Source organism: Mustela nivalis (genome assembly GCF_964662115.1).
Source record: "Mustela nivalis genome assembly, chromosome: 4".
In the NCBI taxonomy this organism is placed as follows: Eukaryota; Metazoa; Chordata; class Mammalia; order Carnivora; family Mustelidae; genus Mustela; species Mustela nivalis.
The window spans coordinates 120825260-120845713 of NC_139023.1; the positions used below are offsets into that span (position 1 = coordinate 120825260).

The 20454-nt window shown below is 35.8% G+C and overlaps 1 protein-coding gene across 9 annotated transcripts in view; it reads left to right on the plus strand.

The window, feature by feature from the left end:
- The window catches only part of WDFY3 (WD repeat and FYVE domain containing 3), a 274260-nt gene that overhangs the window by 146756 nt on the left and 107050 nt on the right, over positions 1-20454 (plus strand). For 5 of the 9 annotated variants that reach the window (XM_082726684.1, XM_082726677.1, XM_082726676.1 and 2 more), the window contains 7 exons: positions 583-666; positions 5935-6112; positions 6909-7123; positions 9841-9953; positions 12207-12438; positions 13626-13726; positions 13863-14081. In XM_082726684.1, the coding sequence (XP_082582810.1) occupies positions 583-666; positions 5935-6112; positions 6909-7123; positions 9841-9953; positions 12207-12438; positions 13626-13726; positions 13863-14081 (1142 nt within the window). The remainder of the gene's footprint in view (positions 1-582; positions 667-5934; positions 6113-6908; positions 7124-9840; positions 9954-12206; positions 12439-13625; positions 13727-13862; positions 14082-20454) is intronic. The other 4 variants (XM_082726678.1, XM_082726681.1, XM_082726680.1 and 1 more) reach the window with 1 other exon arrangement.

Sequence of the window (20454 nt, forward strand, 5' to 3'; positions counted from 1 at the left end):
GGGTTTTATATCCTTTACATAAAGTAATCTACTTTGAAATATCTACTGAAATGTTCCTTGCTTCTTGACAGTATTTCTTAGACCTAACCGTTTAGATAAGAAAATACAGATAATTAAGAAAAATTGTTTTCCCATTTTTAACATCTTGAAAATAAAAATGCATATATGTTGTTAAAAGAGACATAGTCTGGTGTAGTATTCAAGGAAAAGATATTTGAAATCTAAATTTTTATATTTAGATTCAACCTCTTTTCCTTTTTCTACTTATCCTAGTTAGTATACCTCATTTTTAGTTTTTTGGTTTTTTTTTTTTTTTTTTTTTTTTTTGGTCAAAAAAAGGGCTTACGGCACTCTGTTTAACAAATGTGTTAAGTGTTAACATTAATAGATAAGCATCTGCCTTAAGCATGCTTTCCTGTTTCCCTCAGTGCATGTGTTGTAGTCTTGTTTCTCGTTCCTGCGGAGTATGGAGGATGTTTCTTATTACACTTTTACTGGTAATTCTTGTGAAACTAACCAGCTGCCAACCTGGTGTTCTCTTCTAACCTCTCTCAACCGCCCTGTCTGTTTTGTCGTCTGTAGTCGTGCAGAACAGATCCCTCCTTGCCTGACAAGTGAGTCTTCTCTCCCCTCTCCCTGGGGTACACCAGCTTTGTCCAGGAAAAGGTACTGATCTTATAACAGAAGTCAATCATTACTTGTGTGGGGTTTATTTTTGTCTGTGCTTAATTATATGTTAATGTGGTGATTGTGCTTTGTATAAAACTTTTTTGGCTTTCTATTTGTTTTTTGTTTTTTTCAGGTTTTAGGTTTTAGAATCGTCAGCTTCTGAGTATATTTATGAGGATAAACTGCGTTAATGCTATATGAGGATATGAGGGACATTTAGAATATTGTCATCTGATTCTGTTATTTAGAGTAAAATATACATTTTACTTTTAGAGCAGGCATATCTTATTAAAGTTAATTTAGAAATGAGGACTTAGTGCCTCTTTAAGTAGAGTACTTTATTTATTTATTTATTTATTTTACTTTAAATATGCTAAGAATCCTTCTTCGGTTTTTGCTTTTACTCCAAAATGCACATCACAGCACTGGAAAGGAGCTGCATATTTTCTCAATCAGGTTTAACCAGTTGATATGTGATGCTGTTTTGCAGACTTGTCACGGCCAACCTTTGAAAAAAATGAATTTAAAAAACCATCCTAGGTCTTGTTTTCATTGGTTATGTTTACATCTCTTTTCAAAGCTCATCTAGTCTACCTTGTATATAAAGCTTATGAATATAAAGAACCAGCCAGCAGGTGATTGACAAGAGTACAATTAAGATCCATTTAAGATTCCATTTGCAACCTGTGCTTAAAATGATCATAGCCTGTAGAGTTGGGACCAATACCATTCCTTTCCCAGTTTTTGTCATGCCAAAGTATAAGTCCTTCAGTCTTATAGTAATATATTCTTCCATTGCAGCTTCCTAAAAATGAATCCTGAGGTTCAACTGTTGTTAATTAATTTTATTTCTGTTCAGATTTTGTAATTTGAATATTAGTGGAACTTTTATATTGAAACTACTTGTTACAGGTCCTGTATTTCAATATATCATGGTAGTAATGTTCATTAGATAGGTGGACTTTGTATTTTCCTTTTTCTCTTATTTTTACACTAGGACTTAGAGCTCATTTTCTGACAATAAATCATGGAATAGTTCAGAATAGTCTACATGAATTTAGTGTTGTTCAGTATATTTGTATTTTAAAACTACTTTTTTTCTAAGAGCAGTTTTTAATATAAGAAATTATAAAATCGGGGCGCCTGGGTGGCTCAGTGGGTTAAGCCGCTGCCTTAGGCTCAGGTCATGATCTCAGAGTCCTGGGATCGAGTCCCGCATCAGGCTCTCTGCTGAGCAGAGAGCCTGCTTTCCTCTCTCTCTCTCTGCCTGCCTCTCCATCTACTTGTGATTTCTCTCTGTCAAATAAATAAATAAAATCTTTAAAAAAAAAATTATAAAATCATTTTTAGTTGAAGTAGTGTATTTTTCTGTTGCTAAAATAAATGCAGTAAAAGGTATTCTTTGTGTTTGAGAATTCACATGTGTTCACTATACCACATACTGGATATTAGAAAAATAATTTTAATTACTAAATAGTTCTAATTATTGAAAGTCACATTTATGAGTCCATAAATTATGAAGGTACAAGAATTGCTGTGTTTAAAAACATTTAACCATTTTTAAGTATTAACCAAAAAGTATAAAATACTTGCAGTAGAAATTCACAGATTAAGGGAACATATGGAAAGGAAACCCATCAGAACTTACTATTTATTTAACTGATAATTTGACAAAGGGGAAATTTTATTCTATCTCATAGAGAGTTACTTAAGGCTTAGATCAAAAACATTTTGTCATCATTTGCATCACAGCTACATGGAATGATGCCATATTTTTTACTTCAAGGGGAATGGTCACTGACTCAGCAGTCCTGGCTGAGTGAATCTTTTCTATGGGAATTCCAATTAGGCCTTCAGGTTGGTTTTATCCCAAGGAGGTTCCCAGTACTGCTCATAATAATAAGGTCAACACTGACATTTTCAGGTTGCCATTCCGGTCAGGTTACTTACATTTTGCTGAGTGATAAGAATCAAAAGCCAATAAAACAATGTTTTTATTTTCAAATGCAAATGCAGTAACTTCTGGAATTAGAATATCTTTAGGACATCTCAACAAATTATTTCAGTGTCTTTTTCTTGTGGCAAAATGTGTTTTTGTTGGCAAAAGGAGAAACCAACATTGTATTAGTTTTCATGGCTTGTGGAGTATTCAGACACAAGCAAGTTTTGAGTTTGTGATACTTGTCTGGCACATAATCCTAGAGATTCTTTTCTATTTTAAGAATTGGGGACAAAAACCTAAGAAACCTTATATTCGGAAAAATAAAACTTACAATACTTTTTATCATTATTCATTATTCAGAAAGAATAACCGAACAGAATTACAGCTGAACAATATTTAATCAGAGCTACGGCAGTGAAAACAAAATACAAAATAAAAACCAAGTCTCTCTAGCATATATCTGAGGGGAAGAAAAGATGGCTAGTAGCATTACTATTCAAACATGATATCTGTTACTAAGTGCCTGTTCATACTTGGTGGAAGTTAAGGCAAAGGGTATTCAGAATTTAAATATTCAAGAATATATTCCCCAGAGAGGTAGGTGTGTATGAAAATTTAGGTTGAAATATTAAGTAACAATTTCTCTAAGTTTTAAAAATAGCTGAAACATAAAAGTTAAATTTTGAAATGTCTTATCCTATGTTTGTAAATGATTAGGTCTTGCTTGGGATTATTCATTTAATAAGCTTACTATAATCTCTAAATTTAAAAAATAATACCTGTAGTGATACCTAAGTGACTTAGTAAATATTAATAATATTAAATAATGCCTATTAAAATAGACCTAATTTTAGTTAATAAATAAGCAATGCTTGCAAAATTTTTCTGATTTGAGAAGAATGAATGTAATTTTTATACCAGTATTGTTATCTTATGGAAGATTTAAAGGTTTGCTACTGTAATAACTATATATTAATTAGTAAAGAGTTCGGTTTCTGAAGGCATAAAGACTCCTTGCTGGCTGTATCCATAATTTAAGTTCAGTCTGTAGTAAATCTGGAAACTCAAAAATAATTTTGGAAGGCCTATGATTTTGACTAAAATATACAAGTAGGATTGGGTTTTTCTCCAAATTGAGTTATTTTTTATGTGTAATGAAAAACAGTTTTTATGAAATTTCTTAATGGTTGAAAATTCCTATTACACTATAATCTTTTTTTCTAGATGGGTCAAAATATTTCATAGAATTAGAACAGCACAGGTTGAGGATACTTGCTGATAATAATTAGCATTTAGAAATCTATCCTAGTAAGTTTAGAAATTAAATATTTCTGAACAAAACAGCAGGGAAAAAAAATGAAACAAAACAAAAACCCAGAGTTGAAGAAATGAGTAGGTGGAAGACGGTAACTTTAAATAAACTGGAAGAGCCCGCGTGCTTTTTTTTTTGTAAGTAAGGCTGAATACTTTCCTAGAATCTCTGTTAAAAAGAGAATGGTACTTTAAAAAAAAAAAAATGGCCGTGCCAAATCTTTGCTACAGAATCACTGACTTAAAGCATCTGTTTCCCAAGCTGCTCTTGTGCCAGAGAGCTGAAACCACACTGCTCTCAGAGACAGAGCTCAGCATTAGACAAATTATGCTGAAACCAATTCATCGGAACAAAGAGCTCCCATAGGCTGAAGCCACGAGCATCTGTTCTCTAGTGCCAGGATACAAAATGTGCAAAACTCATGAATTGTAGAAGGGTAGTATGAAATAGAAAGTGGAAATCATTGATGAGAAGAAATGTGCTATGTTCAGGGTATAGCAAGGCTTTCTACCTCATAGAAGCTTATTATGTAAAATATGCCTTCTATGTTTTTAAAAAATTGTGATGAGTATTTTCATTGGTAAGTAGGTAATGCAAAAGAATGTGACTGTAGTTCCAAATAAGCTAAAGGAAAACTTCCTTGATGCTTAACACTACTTCTTGTCAGGTAGCCAAAATTCTTAACCAACCCTGACTGATTGACCCAGTTAGAGAATAGGCCACTTACATATTGTTAGTCCCTGATTATGTTACCCATGGTAATTTCAAAAGAAAATCTTATTGAGGGGCACCTGGATGGCTCAGTTGGTTAAATTCCTGACTCTTGATTTTGGCTCAGGTCATGATCTTGGGGTTGTGGGATCGAGCCCTGCATCTGGCCCGCACTGGGCATGGAACCTGCTTGAGATTCTCTCTCTCTCCCTCTGTCCTTCCATCCTCTGCCCTCTAAAAAAAGAAAGAAAGAAAATAAAGAAAAAAAATCTTATTAGGGAGGATTTGATTTCATTTATATCCTTATCACATAATAACAGAACTTTTACCGTACCTAAAGTTTTGGATCACTGTAATTTTACCTGTTTGCTGCATCTTCTAGTACACGTGTCATTTTTTTCCCTTCTAGTTTTACTGAGATATAATTGGCATACAGCATTGTATAAGTTAAATTATACAGCATAATGATTGTCTTACATATGTTGTAAAATGATTACCACAATAAGTTTAGCTAGCATTCAGCATCTTAGGGTGCTTGGGTGGCTCAGTCAGTTAATCATCTCTCTTGATTTCAGCTCAGGTCATGATGTCAGGATTGTGGGATCAGGCCTGCATACCAGCTCAGCTCAGAGTCGGCTTGAGATTCGTTCATTTTCTCTCTCTCTTTTTCTCCCCCTCTCCCCCTTTACCCCTCCCCCCTTATTTGCTTTCATGTGTGCTGTCTCTCAAAAAAAATTTTTTTTTCATGGTACGCCTGTGTAGCTCAGTTAGTTAAGCATCTGCCTTCAGCTCAGGTCATGATCCCAGGGTTCTGGGATCAAGTCCTGCTTTAAGCTCCTTGCTCAGTGAGGAGCCTGCTTCTCCCTCTGCCTGCCACTCCCCACTTCCCCTGATTGTGCGTGCGCTCTCTCTCTCTCTCTCTTTGACAAATAAATACAATCTTTGAAAAAATTGTCTAAAAAATCCATAATCTCATACAGATAAAAGAAAAAAATGCTTTCCTTGTGATGAGAACTTCTGGATCTACTCTCTTAGCAACTTCTTAAATGAAACAATCGAGGTAACAAATGGTAAAGACATATCAGAGCCTAGAAGAATTAGTTAAATTGTTTATACCTGACTCATTAGGAATTGACAGTATATTACTCTTTTATATCCCAGGCTTGTAAGTGTTTTGTAACCCAGCATTGAATTACAAAGGTTTTGCTTGTCAGTAGATAAAAGTAACAAAAGATGAAAAAATTGAACAGAGAATTTGATTGGAATTTGATGCTAAATTACCCTTCTTTCTTTTCTGTAGGCATGCATATCATTCTGTTTCAACTCCCCCTGTTTACCCTCCTAAAAATGTCGCTGACCTGAAACTACATGTGGCCACAACGTCTCTCCAGAGTTCTGATGCCGTCATCATCCATCCTGGAGCCATGCTTGCTATGCTGGATCTGCTGGCCTCTGTTGGATCGGTGACACAGCCAGAAGTAAGCTTGGACATGTTAGCTCCTCTCCATCTTTCATAAGTGAAAGGACATGAATATGACTGTATAATCAAGGAGATTGAGCCAAGAAAGACAGACTGATAGGGAACCATTCCATACCACATTACTAAAGTAGAAAAGGAAAAAAATGAGATTTTTAAATTTAGGTCTTAACTTTCTTTGTGAGATAGATATGTATTTTTTTGGAATACAATTCATTTGTCACAAATGCAACCAAGACGGGTGCTAAAATAATTCTCCTCATAAGTCGTGCTCGGCAATGGAAATTATTAATAAATAGTGCAGAAAGAAAAATGACTGAAGATACCATTTCAAAGCTATTTATCTGTTCTGACTTATAGCACTCAAGAGTTTGGGTGAATTGGTGCTTTAGTGACTAATTTGTTAAAATGGTGTATGGCCTCTAAGGCCTAAAGGGTCACATATGTAAATGATAGGCTTTCCTTTAAACTGGGTCTTTACCCATCATGTAAAAGACCTTGCATTCATCTTTTCTACAAAAATCAAAATACTGTTGGTTATATAGTCACTTAATACAGAAAAGAGGAGAGAGTGGAGTTTGGCTGGGTAGGCTTCCAGCAAAATGACGATAGGAAGACTTTGCCTAGCTCAGTTCTGGAGTTGCCATGTCACTCCCAGTTAGCTTCTGAACTCCTCTGAAGGTCATCTGAACCGTGTAGAGACAGAGACCTCCTATTAAAAGGTGTGCTTCCTGAGGAAAGAAGGATCAGCTTTCTTACTAAGAATGCCCTCGTGGCATGGATTTCTTTACCTTTAGCATGCCCTGGACCTTCAGCTCGCTGTGGCCACTATTTTGCAATCCCTGGTGCACACGGAGAGAAACCAGCAGGTCATGTGTGAAGCGGGTCTGCATGCCCGGCTGCTGCAGCGGTGCAGTGCGGCGCTGGCTGACGAGGAGCACTCGCTGCACCCCCCCTTGCAGCGCATGTTTGAGCGCCTCGCCTCCCAGGCGCTGGAGCCCATGGTGCTGAGGTCAGTGTGTTCTCTTCTCCGCACTTGAAGGAGCCCCAGTTAGAAATGGCAGCTCCTAGCGTCTTCAGAGTCAGGAGTTCCTTCCTTAATAGACTTGTATTCAGGTATCTGTGGGCAAAATCAAAGTAACAAAAATGGTCAAAATGCTTGGCATGTTGGTCTTAGGTAGGTCTAGAGGATGTCTGTCCATGGGTTATTCCTTCCACTTGAATCCAGCACTCTCCTTTAAAAATAAAATCACATTGTGTTTATATGATTTGCATCTACTTCATATTTGAGAACTTTTAAAGGTAAGAACTCATAAGAAATACTTTTTATATGTTCTTATTTTAAAATTCAGATTTAGAGAAAGTTGTAAAATAGATTAGAGAGGTTCTGAATCCCTTTCACCCAGTTTGTTCCAGTGGTTTCATCTTATGTAGCTTTAATACAACCTGGAAACTAGGAAACTGATGTTGCTACACTGTATCCTTTCTATGCTCTGGTCCCCTCTTCCCACATGCATAGGTTTGTGTGCCCACCACACAATCCGATGTCATAGAGAGTTCCCTAGTGCTGCTACTGCTGTATTGTCACATCTGCTCCCCTGACCCCTACCATTCCTAATGCCTGGAAACCACAGATCTCCTCCATCTCTGTAATTTTGTCACTTTGAAAATTTATATAAAAGAAATCATATAGTATGTGACCTTTGGAGATTGACTTTTTTCACTTACTATAATGCCTTGGAGGTGCATCCAAATTGTTATGTTTCAGGAGTTTCTTTGGAATGCTGAGTGTATTCTATATGAATATACTTTCTACAGTTTTAACTATTCAAGAAATATAGATATTTAAATCTTGGTAATGCAAGATAAATAGTCCTCTGTGTTTTAGGGTTAAAATCCTTTTTTTTTTTTTTTTAAATTAAAAGACTTATTTATTTTAGAGGGAGATTGAGATTGAGAGAGAGAGAGAGAGAGCGAGCACGTTCAGGGGGAGGGGCAGAGAAAGTCTAGAATCTCCATCAGACTCTGCACTGAGTGCAGAGTCTGACGTGGGGCTTGATCCCAGAACCCTGAGATAATTACCTGAGCTGAAACCATGAGTCGGCCACTTAACCGACTGAGCCACCTAGGGGTAAAACCTTTAAAAAAAAAAAAGCTTTTTCCTTGAGAGGCACCTGGGTGACATCAGACTCTTCAGACTCTGAATTCCGTTTAGGTTCTGGTCTCAGGGTTGTGAGATAGAGCCCTGTGTCAGGCTCCATTCTGGGCATGTAACTTAATTAAGATTTTCTCCCTTCCTCTGCCCCTTTTTACTCCCCTCTCTCCCTCTCTTTAATTAATAAATAAATATGCATATATTTACCTAAATTTAAATATGTATCTATTTAAATATAAACTTATTTTTATAATACATAAATATAAATATATTTATAACACATAAATATGTTAATATATACATATTATATATAAATACATAATTCACAAAAATAATATACATAAGTTTATAATACATAAATATATAAAATACATATACATAAATTTTATAATACATAAATGTAAATATATAAATACATAAATATAAATACATAAATATATATAAACTTATAAATATATATTAATTTATTTAAATATAAATATTAAAAAGACATTTTTCCTTGAAATTACCTTGCCAGACAGATTTAATTTATAAGTCGTCTTGTCCCCCCTTATAAAAATACACTCGTACATCTCATCACTTTCAGATATAAGCAGCTCTCTTTATGAGATAATTTTCTTTTCTGCTGAAGTATTCCTTTTTTATATAGCTTTTAAGAACTTTCTAAAAAACGGTTCGCCTTTATTGATAATTTGTATTTTTTAACTGGCTCCAAATAATGGTGCATTAAGAATAAACCATGAGATAACCATTAAAGAGTATTGTATTAGGCAGGTGTACTAGACCTTGACAATACCAAGATGAATGAGACTGTTCTGCTCACTTTATCCATCATCTTAAGTATCCTAAAAAACCTAAAATATTGCAAACAGCATAGAGATTTTCCCCTGATCATTTTTGGTAATCTGCTGCTTTCAAAGTAGTGAGAGTGAATGAGACAGAGAGATTATCTCCTCCTTAATACTAGTATTTCATTAAATAACTTACACTACTTAGGTAAACAGTAAGCAATGCAGACCAACCATTTGCACTTGCTCAGTTTTCATAGTAAATGAATTTTCAGAACAATATGTTTCATGATAGTACAGGTACCAGAGTTGTTGTTGAACTATAGCTATAAGGTTATAAATTAATTGTATATTATATTCCACATGAAAAACTGGCAAACGGTACCTAACTTAAAAAAATTTTTTTCTGCTATAGGGAGTCAAAAATGCAGTTTTTTTGTTTTTGGGGTTTTTTAAATTCCTTTTACATGATGACATAAATGACTAGATATGAAGGATTCCTATCTGTGTAACTCCTAAACAATTCATTATATTTTTGTATATCATATTTTAAGAGAACATGATCCCCAAATTTCATTTTTTAGCCCTTCACAATATTCTGTGCTCTTTTTACTGCTAGGTAATTGAAATGTAAAATTAACATTATATATTATTCTATAATAACTGTTTGGTTTGCTTTCGTATTTTTAAATAGTCTGCTACAGTTCATGAGACCCCATACTTTGTTTGGTTTATGAATTCTATGATGTTCCCAGTCAAGGAATAACTGCTTTTTCTCTTCTTCAGGGAGTTTTTGCGTTTGGCAAGTCCATTAAATTGTGGTGCCTGGGACAAAAAGCTGCTAAAACAATATAGGGTCCACAAACCAAGTTCACTGAGTTATGAGCCAGAGATGAGAAGTAAGTTGACCTTGGAAGTTCCCTTTTTTGGTTATTGTGTATATGAAAATCACGTGGGGGATGAATATCATTTTAAGAAATTTTACTCAGAAAGAAAGGAAAGGGATTGTTCTTATTTAAATGAGGAAACATAAAATCTGGTTGGTTGACTGAAGAAGGGGGCATCTGGGGTAAGAAAGGAATCACTGATGGAAGCAGGATCCAGAGGACATGAGGATTACGTGCAGAGTAATACTTCGCTTGGAAGGGGCAATCCTTTATCAGAGGATTCATAATTTCTTTTCCTTCCTCAGGTAGCCTTTGCCACCTGAACTAGAGTAGTTAGTTAGCTTGTTGACAGGCTCTGGGTTTGTAGGACAGCTGCTGCAAGCGTGGAGGACAAATTAAAAATACTGCTTTAAAGTAGTTGAAGAGCTACACCGGGCCATATAGGCTGGTTAGGAAAAGAAGTGAAACCAAGCCACTAGTGATAGACCAGGAGAAAAGGGATAGGTCACTGGACTGGAGATAGTGGCTAGGCCAGAAAGCAAATGTGGTAAGAGAAAAGGAATGAGAGAACTGAGGAATGGGGATAGGTAGAATAATGGCAGTCAAAATTGGAGCAGTGAAACATGCAAGGGAAAGGACCAGGCCAAAATTGTGGCTCTGGAGTAAGGTAGAGGTGAAAGATGATCCTAGAGCTAGAAGTGAGGTGTTAGGTGGGTGGTTCATGTGGACGTGGACATCTCACAGGACGCGGGCAACTGCTAGTACAGAGAAGACTGAGAATGACCTGCCAGTAGCAGCAGAGGGCACTCAGGTAGACAGGTGTGTGGTAGCATTGCTGAGAGGAGCCCCGAAGAGGAGAAGTTTCTGCATCAGGCTGCTGGAATGATAACCTGGCACGGTCACTGCCTACCAGTCTGGCAGGGACCCCCAAGAGGCAATGGGTTCTGTCCAAGCTGTGGACAAGCATGCTCTCAGCGAGAGCTGGGTGGCACTGGACCTCCTCCTAGTGTGAATTCTCTGGTTTTGTTAGTTTTTTTTCCTTTTCAGTTCATTTTGTATAATTGTGAGCCATAGTGATAGACATTAGTTTTGATGAATTGAAGTAACCATTGCTAGCAAAGATAAAACTTAGAAAAGCAGAACAGCTGCCCTGAAAGGATTTAGTGATCGTTTCGTTCATCCCCTCGTTCTTTCAGGCGAGAATCCGCGATTAAGCAATCTCCACTTGTTCTTTCAGTCTTAATTTTTTTCTCCTGTGAATTATTCTCAGAGATTAGTGAATACCGTGTTTTGGAAACTAAGATTTTTTGAGTTCTAGTACAGTTTTACTGGAAAACAAAGTATTGCAGTTTTTCATATCTGTCAATGTACCTCCCCTAGATGTATATATTCTTTTGTTATTTTTTTTTATACTTGACATAATTTCTAGAATTGGACTGTGATTTCCTTTGCAAAGAGTAGAAACAAAAATAGTTCCTTTATCTAAGAGAAGATCGAAATATTCCTATAGTTGCCTGAATGCTTCACACACTTAAGAGAGAAAATAATATTTATGTTCTTTATCTTGAAAGGGAATATTTTCTCCATTCTTATCATTTGTAATATATTCCTGAACAAGGAGACCAGTTTGTTTAAAATGTCTTTTTCTTCTTGAAATTGTTACCATTTACATGCATATAGCAATTTTTTAATTCAGGTACTTTTGTGATCACATATTTAATTATAATAATGGTAAGGGAAAAGTTGAAAGTAGGAAAAAATAGGAGAGAAGCAAGTTTTTGCTATTTATCTGATTATTTTTATGGTAAAGATGACCTATTTCTTTCTATTGTAATTCTCCTAGAATATTTTGCTTTCTTCTCAAAGATAGATAATAATTTTGTGAAATAAAAGTATAATCTGGCTTTTTAGAAACATCATTATCTATAATTTATGATTAAATTACATTGTAACTGTGGCTTGGATAGTGGTTAGTGCTGATTCTTAACTATTTTTACTCTGTAGTAGCCAACATTTCTGCAATGTATTTATGACTTTACTTATAAGTTAAAAAACAAAACAAAAAAAAATACAAAAAACCACATACTATTTATGTTTAAAAGTGAACATAAAGTACATTAAAACTGGAAAATAGCTTTGGTGTTTAAACATAAAATTGTATACTGAAACTCAAGAGTGGTATTTAAAAATAGGTCTGCTTTGTAAAGTCATTATTTTAGAAATCTACATGATACTTTTCCCAAGAGATTTTCTTTGACTTCACAGGTAGTATGATCACATCAATGGAAGGTCTGGGTTCAGATAATGTTTTCAGCTTACATGAAGATAACCATTATCGGATAAGCAAGAGCCTGGTAAAATCTGCAGAAGGAAGTACTGTACCTCTTACTAGGGTGAAGTGTCTGGTCTCCATGACAACCCCACATGACATCAGACTTCATGGGTCATCAGTTACTCCAGCTTTTGTTGAATTTGACACATCCCTTGAAGGGTTTGGGTAAGGAATTTGTAAGGTAGTCAAGTCTTATTATATGATTTTATGGTTTCTACTTACCTTTAACAAATAGATCATTGGTTTTAAGTATACTTAGTTAAGATATACTATGTATTCTCAAAGGATGGAGTTCTTTGAGCATGTTATTTTAAGGCTTTTAGATTTAATTTAAAGTTATTAATTAAATCAATTGAAATGTTACAGGAGTTCGGAATCTAAGACCTATGGTCTAAATTTTTTTTTGTAAATTTTGTTTTATTTTTTGGCAAATAGTTTTATTTTAACACAGCCACATTCAGTTGTGTATGTATTTTCTATGGCTGCTTTCGTATTAGAATGGCAAAATTGAGTAGTGATGACAGAGACTCTGGTCTACAAAGCATGAAGTATTTATGGTTTGGCCCTCTCAGAAAATGTTTGCCACCTCTGATTTAGTATGCTAAATTTATAGATAACATACAAATTAAAATTAGATTAAAAATTGTTTGGGGTTTACTCATCCTTTTCCCCAAATTACCTAGCTTACTACCATATACATTATAAATACTCAGTGACTGTCTCATCAAATGAGTACATAATTTCAAGTGGCAGATAATGGTTTAGTAGCAGAAGCAAAAATAAATCTATAGAGACTCTAGAAGAATTTTTGAAATCCATCAGCCTCAAAACAGACACAAATGCTAATACTATATAGATCTGTGTCTGTACTAGTTGTCTGTGGGATTCTTATACATCAATCTAAAACCATAAATTGTATTTTAAGAACATTGTCATGTGTTGTTTTGAATGGTGAATTAAAACATTATGGAATAGTGAAAACTAATAAGCACAGAGGAAAACAACACACTGGAAAGAGGAACAAGGGAATTTCTCTGCAGTGACAAAGTTGTTCAATGTCTTGAACAAGGTTCTACATTGGTGCATTTTACCATTTGTGGCATATACTTGGATTTAAAAAAAAATTTTTTTAAATAAAAATGATGCCACTGGAGATTCTTAATGTATATCTTTCTGCATTCTTACATAATTATAAGAAGGGAAGGACTATTTTAGGCACCCAGGTTTATTCCATGATCTCTTTGCTCTAGTTAACTTTAAATGATGGCAGTTAATTACAGTGTGGCAAGTATGTAGTGGCAGGAGAAGAAAACAGTTGATCTCTAATATGTACATTGTCTTTTCTCTAATAGCTGCTTGTTCCTGCCCAGTCTGGCCCCTCATAACGCTCCCACAAACAATGCTGTCACGACAGGCCTTACCGATGGGGCTGTACTCAGCGGCATTGGTTCTGGTAAATACGAACTTTCTTTGCTCATGAGTCTTTTTTTTTAGATCGTATTTTATTTAGTGTTTATTGCCTTCTTTTTAAAATGTAAATCGGAGTCAACGCAAACTCTTTCATTGTTACTTTTTCCTTTTTATTTTAGGTGAAAGATTCTTCCCTCCTCCATCTGGCTTAAGCTACTCTAGCTGGTTCTGTATTGAACATTTTAGTTCTCCTCCAAATAACCACCCTGTCAGACTTCTTACTGTCGTTCGCCGAGCAAATTCTTCTGAGCAGCATTACGTGTGCCTTGCCATTGTCTTATCCGCAAAAGATCGATCTCTGATTGTTTCCACCAAAGAGGAACTACTCCAAAACTATGGTCAGTATCTATTTCTTTTTGCACCTTGTGATAATTGAAAGTATTAAATTTCATTATAAGAGTCATCTTTAGGGTCCAGCTGGTAATTCTTTTCCAATCTAAATTATTAAAGAATAGAACAGGTTATATGAAATGTTGAATATTGTTTACCAGTGCACTTTAAGGCACTTTCAAAAGAGACTTAGGTAGAAAACAATGGAAAGAGTTCCTAAAATAAGGATTCATCTCTACTTGCCAAGAAATCACAGCTTTTGCTAGGAAAGCAGATTGCTTGTTTGATATATTTTAGTAAGGATTTTCATTGGCCACGAATTCTGCATAACTAATGAATATTCATTGAGCACCTGCCTACCATATGTGCTGTTCTGTGCTAGACACAATAACATTTTAATTACTTTATCCATCACTTACCTTCAAGGCTTAATGCATACCATTTAATAATCCTAATCTCCTAATTCTCTCCAATATGCCATAATGTTACATTGCTATCCAATAGAACTTTGAACACAAGACATTCATGAGGATCTTTATAAATAATGTGAATAATATAAAATAAAAATCTCACTTTACTAATGTTCTTTGCTTTGAATATAAGCATTTGTAACATAAATACACCTCTTCTTCATTGTCTTCTAAATTTATCTTTTAACTAACCAAATACCACATACTGCTTCACGTATGGTTGGTATTCAAATATTAATTTGAATGTTAACTCAATTAGATTGTAAGGCCTCTTTTCTTAGTATTCTTTACAACTAGAACAGAGTAGGCATCAATATTGTAGAACTGCTTTAAAATTCTTCCTAGGATGCTGCTTGATCCTTTTGATGTTTTCCTGCTAATCAAACCTGTCTTCAGTCTTGCCGTTTGGGAGACTTACTCTCTCATTCTTTTCCTGGATCTCTGACCTCTCTTATAGCTTCCTTCAACAGCTTTCTTTTCCCAGGGTTTCATCTTTAGTCTTTGTATTCAAACTTCTCTTTGTGAGGAAAAAAAAGCTATCTTTGTTAGCTTTAGGTCTTTTTAATCCCAGGGATTCCTAAATTAAAAATTTTTTGTTTTCCTGTGTCCTATGTTTTCTCCTCATATTTTAAATGCAAATTAGACATCTTCATATGAATAGTCTTTCTGTAAACAACTCAAACTGTAATGTTTATTCTTTATAAAAGCAGCCTCTCTTTCTGTTTTCCTGTCTTGGTAAATGACACCCCTACCACCAGTTAGCTAAGCTAAAAAAGCTCAAGTCTACCTTGATAATACCACCCTTTCCACTAAGTCTTACTGAATTATGCCTCCTTCATATTTCTTGAATCTTCCCTTCCTCATATGCGTGCTGTCATAAAAATTAATCAGTTTTTTTTTTTTTTTTTTTGATCACTGATCTGGACTTCCAAGATTTTAATTCTTTATCTTTGTCTAGACAAAAATAGAAGTAGAACTATATGCTCATACACATGATGTGATTTATTACCTTGGTAATCTGGGCAGCCCTACTACCTAAAACACTTAAAATATTAATGTACAAGTATGACTGACTGACTGAATGAATGAATGAATGAATAAGAAAAGGAAAATAAATATGGATGGCTTGAAAGGGAAATAATGAGAAAAGTGAGTAATAATGGAGAATTTGGGAAAAAGCTAGAATTTAATGGAAAAGTTAAGGAATGGATCTAGGGATATTTCATTAAACTAGGAAAACGTTTTCTAATTACCATTTTCACAAAATTTAATTTGCAAGACTACTATAATCTATATATCACTGCATTACAGTAACAGATAACGTCAGTTACAGATGATGTTAGTACTGCATGGATCCAACCTCTGAATAGCTGTAGCCTGTTAAAATGTGTAGGTAAGGGGCAACTGGGTGGCTCAGTGGGTTAAAGCCTGGGCCTTTAGCTTGGGTCATGGTCCCAGGGTCCCGGGATGGAGCCCTGCATTGGGCTCTCGACTCGGCAGGGAGCCTGCTCCCCTCCCCCTCACCCCACCCACCCTCTGCCTGCCTCTCAGCCTACTTGTAATCTCTGTCTGATAAGTTTAAAAAAAAAAACAAAACTTAAAGATGTGTAGGTAATTAAGAGTTGTCTGAAACCAGTCAGCTCACCAGAATATCCTGACATAACACTAAATGCTAATACAGCTTAGCCTCAGCCTGAGTCAGAATGTAAAACTCTCAGAAAATTTTTGTAGGCTAAACCTTCTACAGTTCTGGAGAAAATTTAGTCTATTAAAAGGAAAGGGAAAGGAAAGAGTTCTTAGTTTTGCCCATACTTTTGATCTTTTCGTTTACATCCTTTGGTCCATACACTAGATTTTTCAAAGCTGTTTGACCCTGCTTTTCACTGTTTCTTTTTTTCTTTCTATTTTTTTTTTTCCTTTCTTCTGTTCCTGTATTAGGTCACCAGTTGTTAAGATTGCATTTCTTAACTCATCAATGGATGTGTATTTTGTATTATCATTTTAAAATATAATCTTGGCATTTCACTATATGCTATTACTTTAAGATTCCAAAAATAAATATTAATATTTTATTTGTAATTCTTTCTTCATATAATTTAAACTTCTTAAAAAGTTATTTTTATAGCATATGATGTATTATTTGCCCCAGGGTTACAGGTCTGTGAATTGTCAGCTTACACATTTCACAGCACTCACCATAGCACGTACCCTCCCCAGTGTCTATAACCCAACCACTTTATCCCTACCCCGTACCCCCCAGCAACCCTCAGTTTGTTTTGTGAGATTAAGAGTCTCTTATGGTTTGTCTCCCTCCTGATCCCATCTTGTTTCATTTTTTCCTTCCCTACCCCACATACTTAAGCTTTTAACTTTTAGTGTATTTACATGTATGTGCTTATCCTGAAAAATTGTGGGTCTGCTTTAAGTTATAGATTAGCTCTTTTTAAAATTTTTGGGGGGATGGGTGGGTGGAGGAATGAATTTTTTTTTTTTTTTACTGGTTTAAATTTTTTTTTTAATTTTTTATTTTTAATAAACATATATTTTTATCCCCAGGGGTGCAGGTGGGTGAATCACCAGGTTTACACACTTCAAAGCACTCACCAAAGCACATACCCTCCCCAATATCCATAATTGCACCCCCTTCTACCAAACCCCCTCCCCCCAGCAACCCTCAGTTTGTTTTGTGAGATCAAGAGTCACTTATGGTTTGTCTCCCTCCCAATCCAATCTTTTTCCATTTATTCTTCTCCTATAAGCCCCCATGTTGCATCACCACTTCCTCATATCAGGGAGATCATATGATAGTTGTCTTTCTCCCCTTGACTTATTTCGCTGAGCATGATATGCTCTAGTTCCATCCATGTTGTCGCAAATGGCAAGATTTCATTTCTTTTGATGGCTGCATAGTATTCCATTGTGTATATATACCACATCTTCTTGATCCATTCATCTGTTGATGGACATCTAGGTTCTTTCCATAGTTTGGCTATTGTGGACATTGCTGCTATAAACATTTGGGTGCACGTGCCCCTTTGGATCACGGCGTTTGTATCTTTAGGGTAGATACCCAATAGTGCAATTGCTGGGTCATGGGGCAGTTCTATTTTCAACATTTTGAGGAACCTCCATGCTGTTTTCCAGAGTGGCTGCACCAGCTTGCATTCCCACCAACAGTGTAGGAGGGTGCCCCTTTCTCCGCATCCTCGCCAGCATCTGTCATTTCCTGACTTGTTGATTTTAGCCGTTCTGACTGGTGTGAGGTGATATCTCATTGTGGTTTTGATTTGTATTTCCCTGATGCCGAGTGATATGGAGCATTTTTTCATGTGTCTATTGGCCATCTGGATGTCTTCTTTGCAGAAATGTCTGTTCATGTCCTCTGCCCATTTTTGATTGGATTATTTGTTCTTTGGGTGTTGAGTTTGCTAAGTTCTTTATGGATTCTGGACACTAGTCCTTTATCTGATATGTCGTTTGCAAATATCTTCTCCCATTCTGTCAGTTGTCTTTTGATTTTGTTAACTGTTTCCTTTGCTGTGCAAAAGCTTTTGATCTTGATGAAATCCCAATAGTTCATTTTTGCCCTTGCTTCCCTTGCCTTTGGCGTTGTTCCTAGGAAGATGTTGCTGTGGCTGAGGTAGAAGAGGTTCCTGCCTGTGTTCTCCTCAAGGATTTTGATGGATTCCTTTCTCACATTGAGGTCCTTCATCCATTTTGAGTCTATTTTTGTGTGGTGTAAGGAAATGGTCCAATTTCATTTTTCTGCATGTGGCTGTCCAATTTTCTCAGCACCATTTATTGAAGGGGCTGTCTTTTTTTCCATTGGACATTCTTTCCTGCTTTATCGAAGATTAGTTGACTGTAGAGTTGAGGGTCTATTTCGGGGCTCTCTATTTTGCTCCATTGATCTATGTGTCTGTTTTTGTGCCAGTACCATGCTGTCTTGATGACGACAGCTTTGTAATAGAGCTTGAAGTCCGGAATTGTGATGCCACCAACGTTGGCTTTCTTTTTCAATATCCCTTTGGCTATTCGAGGTCTTTTCTGGTTCCATATAAATTTTAGAATTATTTGTTCCATTTCTTTGAAAAAGATGGATGGTACTTTGATAGGAATTGCATTAAATGTGTAGATTGCTTTAGATAGCATAGACATTTTCACAATATTTATTCTTCCAATCCAGGAGCATGGAACATTTTTCCATTTCTTTGTGTCTTCCTCAATTTCTTTCATGAGTACATTATAGTTTTCTGAGTATAGATTCTGTGCCTCTTTGGTTAGGTTTAGTCCTAGGTATCTTACGGTTTTGGGTGCAATTGTAAATGGGATTGACTCCTTAATTTCTCTTTCTTCTGTCTTGCTGTTGGTGTAGAGAAATGCAACTGATTTCTGTGCATTAATTTTATATCCTGAAACTTTACTGAATTCCTGTATAAGTTCTAGCAGTTTTGGAGTGGAGTCTTTTGGGTTTTCCACATATAGTATCATATCATCTGTGAAGAGTGATAATTTGACTTCTTCTTTGCCGATTTGGATGCCTTTAATTTCCTTTTGTTGTCTGATTGCTGAGGCTAGGACCTCTAGTAGTATGTTGAATAGCAGTGGTGATAATGGACATCCCTGCCGTGTTCCTGACCTTAGCGGAAAAGCTTTCTGTTTTTCTCCATTGAGAATGATATTTGCGGTGGGTTTTTCATAGATGGCTTTGATGATATTGAGGTATGTGCCCTCTATCCCTCTTTGAAGAGTTTTGATCAGGAAGGGATGCTGTACTTTGTCAAATGCTCTTTCAGCATCTATTGAGAGTATCATATGGTTCTTGTTCTTTCTTTTATTGATGTGTTGTATCACATGGACTGATTTGCGGATGTTGAACCAACCTTGCAGCCCTGGAATAAATCGCACTTGGTCGTGGTGTATAATCCTTTTAATGTACTGTTGAATCCTATTGGCTAGTATTTTGTTGAGTATTTTTGCATCTGTGTTCATCAAGGATATTCGTCTGTAGCTCTCTTTTTTGATGGGATCCTTCTCTGGTTTGGGGATCAAGGTGATGCTGGCCTCATAAAATGAGTTTGGAAGCTTTCCTTCCATTTCTATTTTTTGGAACAGTTTCAGGAGAATAGGAATTAGTTCTTCTTTAAATGTTTGGTAGAATTCCCCCGGGAAGCCGTCTGGCCCTGGGCTTTTGTTTGTTTGGAGATTTTTAATGACTGTTTCAATCTCCTTACTGGTTATGGGTCTGTTCAGGCTTTCTATTTCTTCCTGGTTCAGTTGTGGTAGTTTATATGATTCTAGGAATGCATCCATTTCTTCCAGATTGTCAAATTTATTGCCGTAGAGTTGCTCATAGTATGTTCTTATAATAGTTTGTATTTCTTTGGTGTTCGTTGTGATCTCTCCTCTTTCATGCATGATTTTATTTATTTGGGTCCTTTCTCTTTTCTTTTTGATAAGTCTGGCCAGGGGTTTATCAATTTTATTAATTCTTTCAAAGAACCAGCTCCTAGTTTCATTGATTTGTTCTATTGTTTTTTTGGTTTCTATTTCATTGATTTCTGCTCTGATCTTTATGATTTCTCTTCTCCTGCTGGGCTTAGGGTTTCTTTCTTGTTCTTTCTCCAGCTCCTTTAGGTGTAGGGTTAGGTTGTGTACCTGAGACCTTTCTTGTTTCTTGAGAAAGGCTTGTACCACTATATATTTTCCTCTCAGGACTGCCTTTGTTGTGTCCCACAGATTTTGAACCGTTGTATTTTCATTATCATTTCTTTCCATGATTTTTTTCAGTTCTTCTTTAATTTCCCGGTTGACCCATTCATTCTTTAGAAGGATGCTATTTAGTCTCCATGTATTTGGGTTCTTTTCAAACTTCCTTTTGTGGTTGAGTTCTAGCTTTAGAGCATTGTGG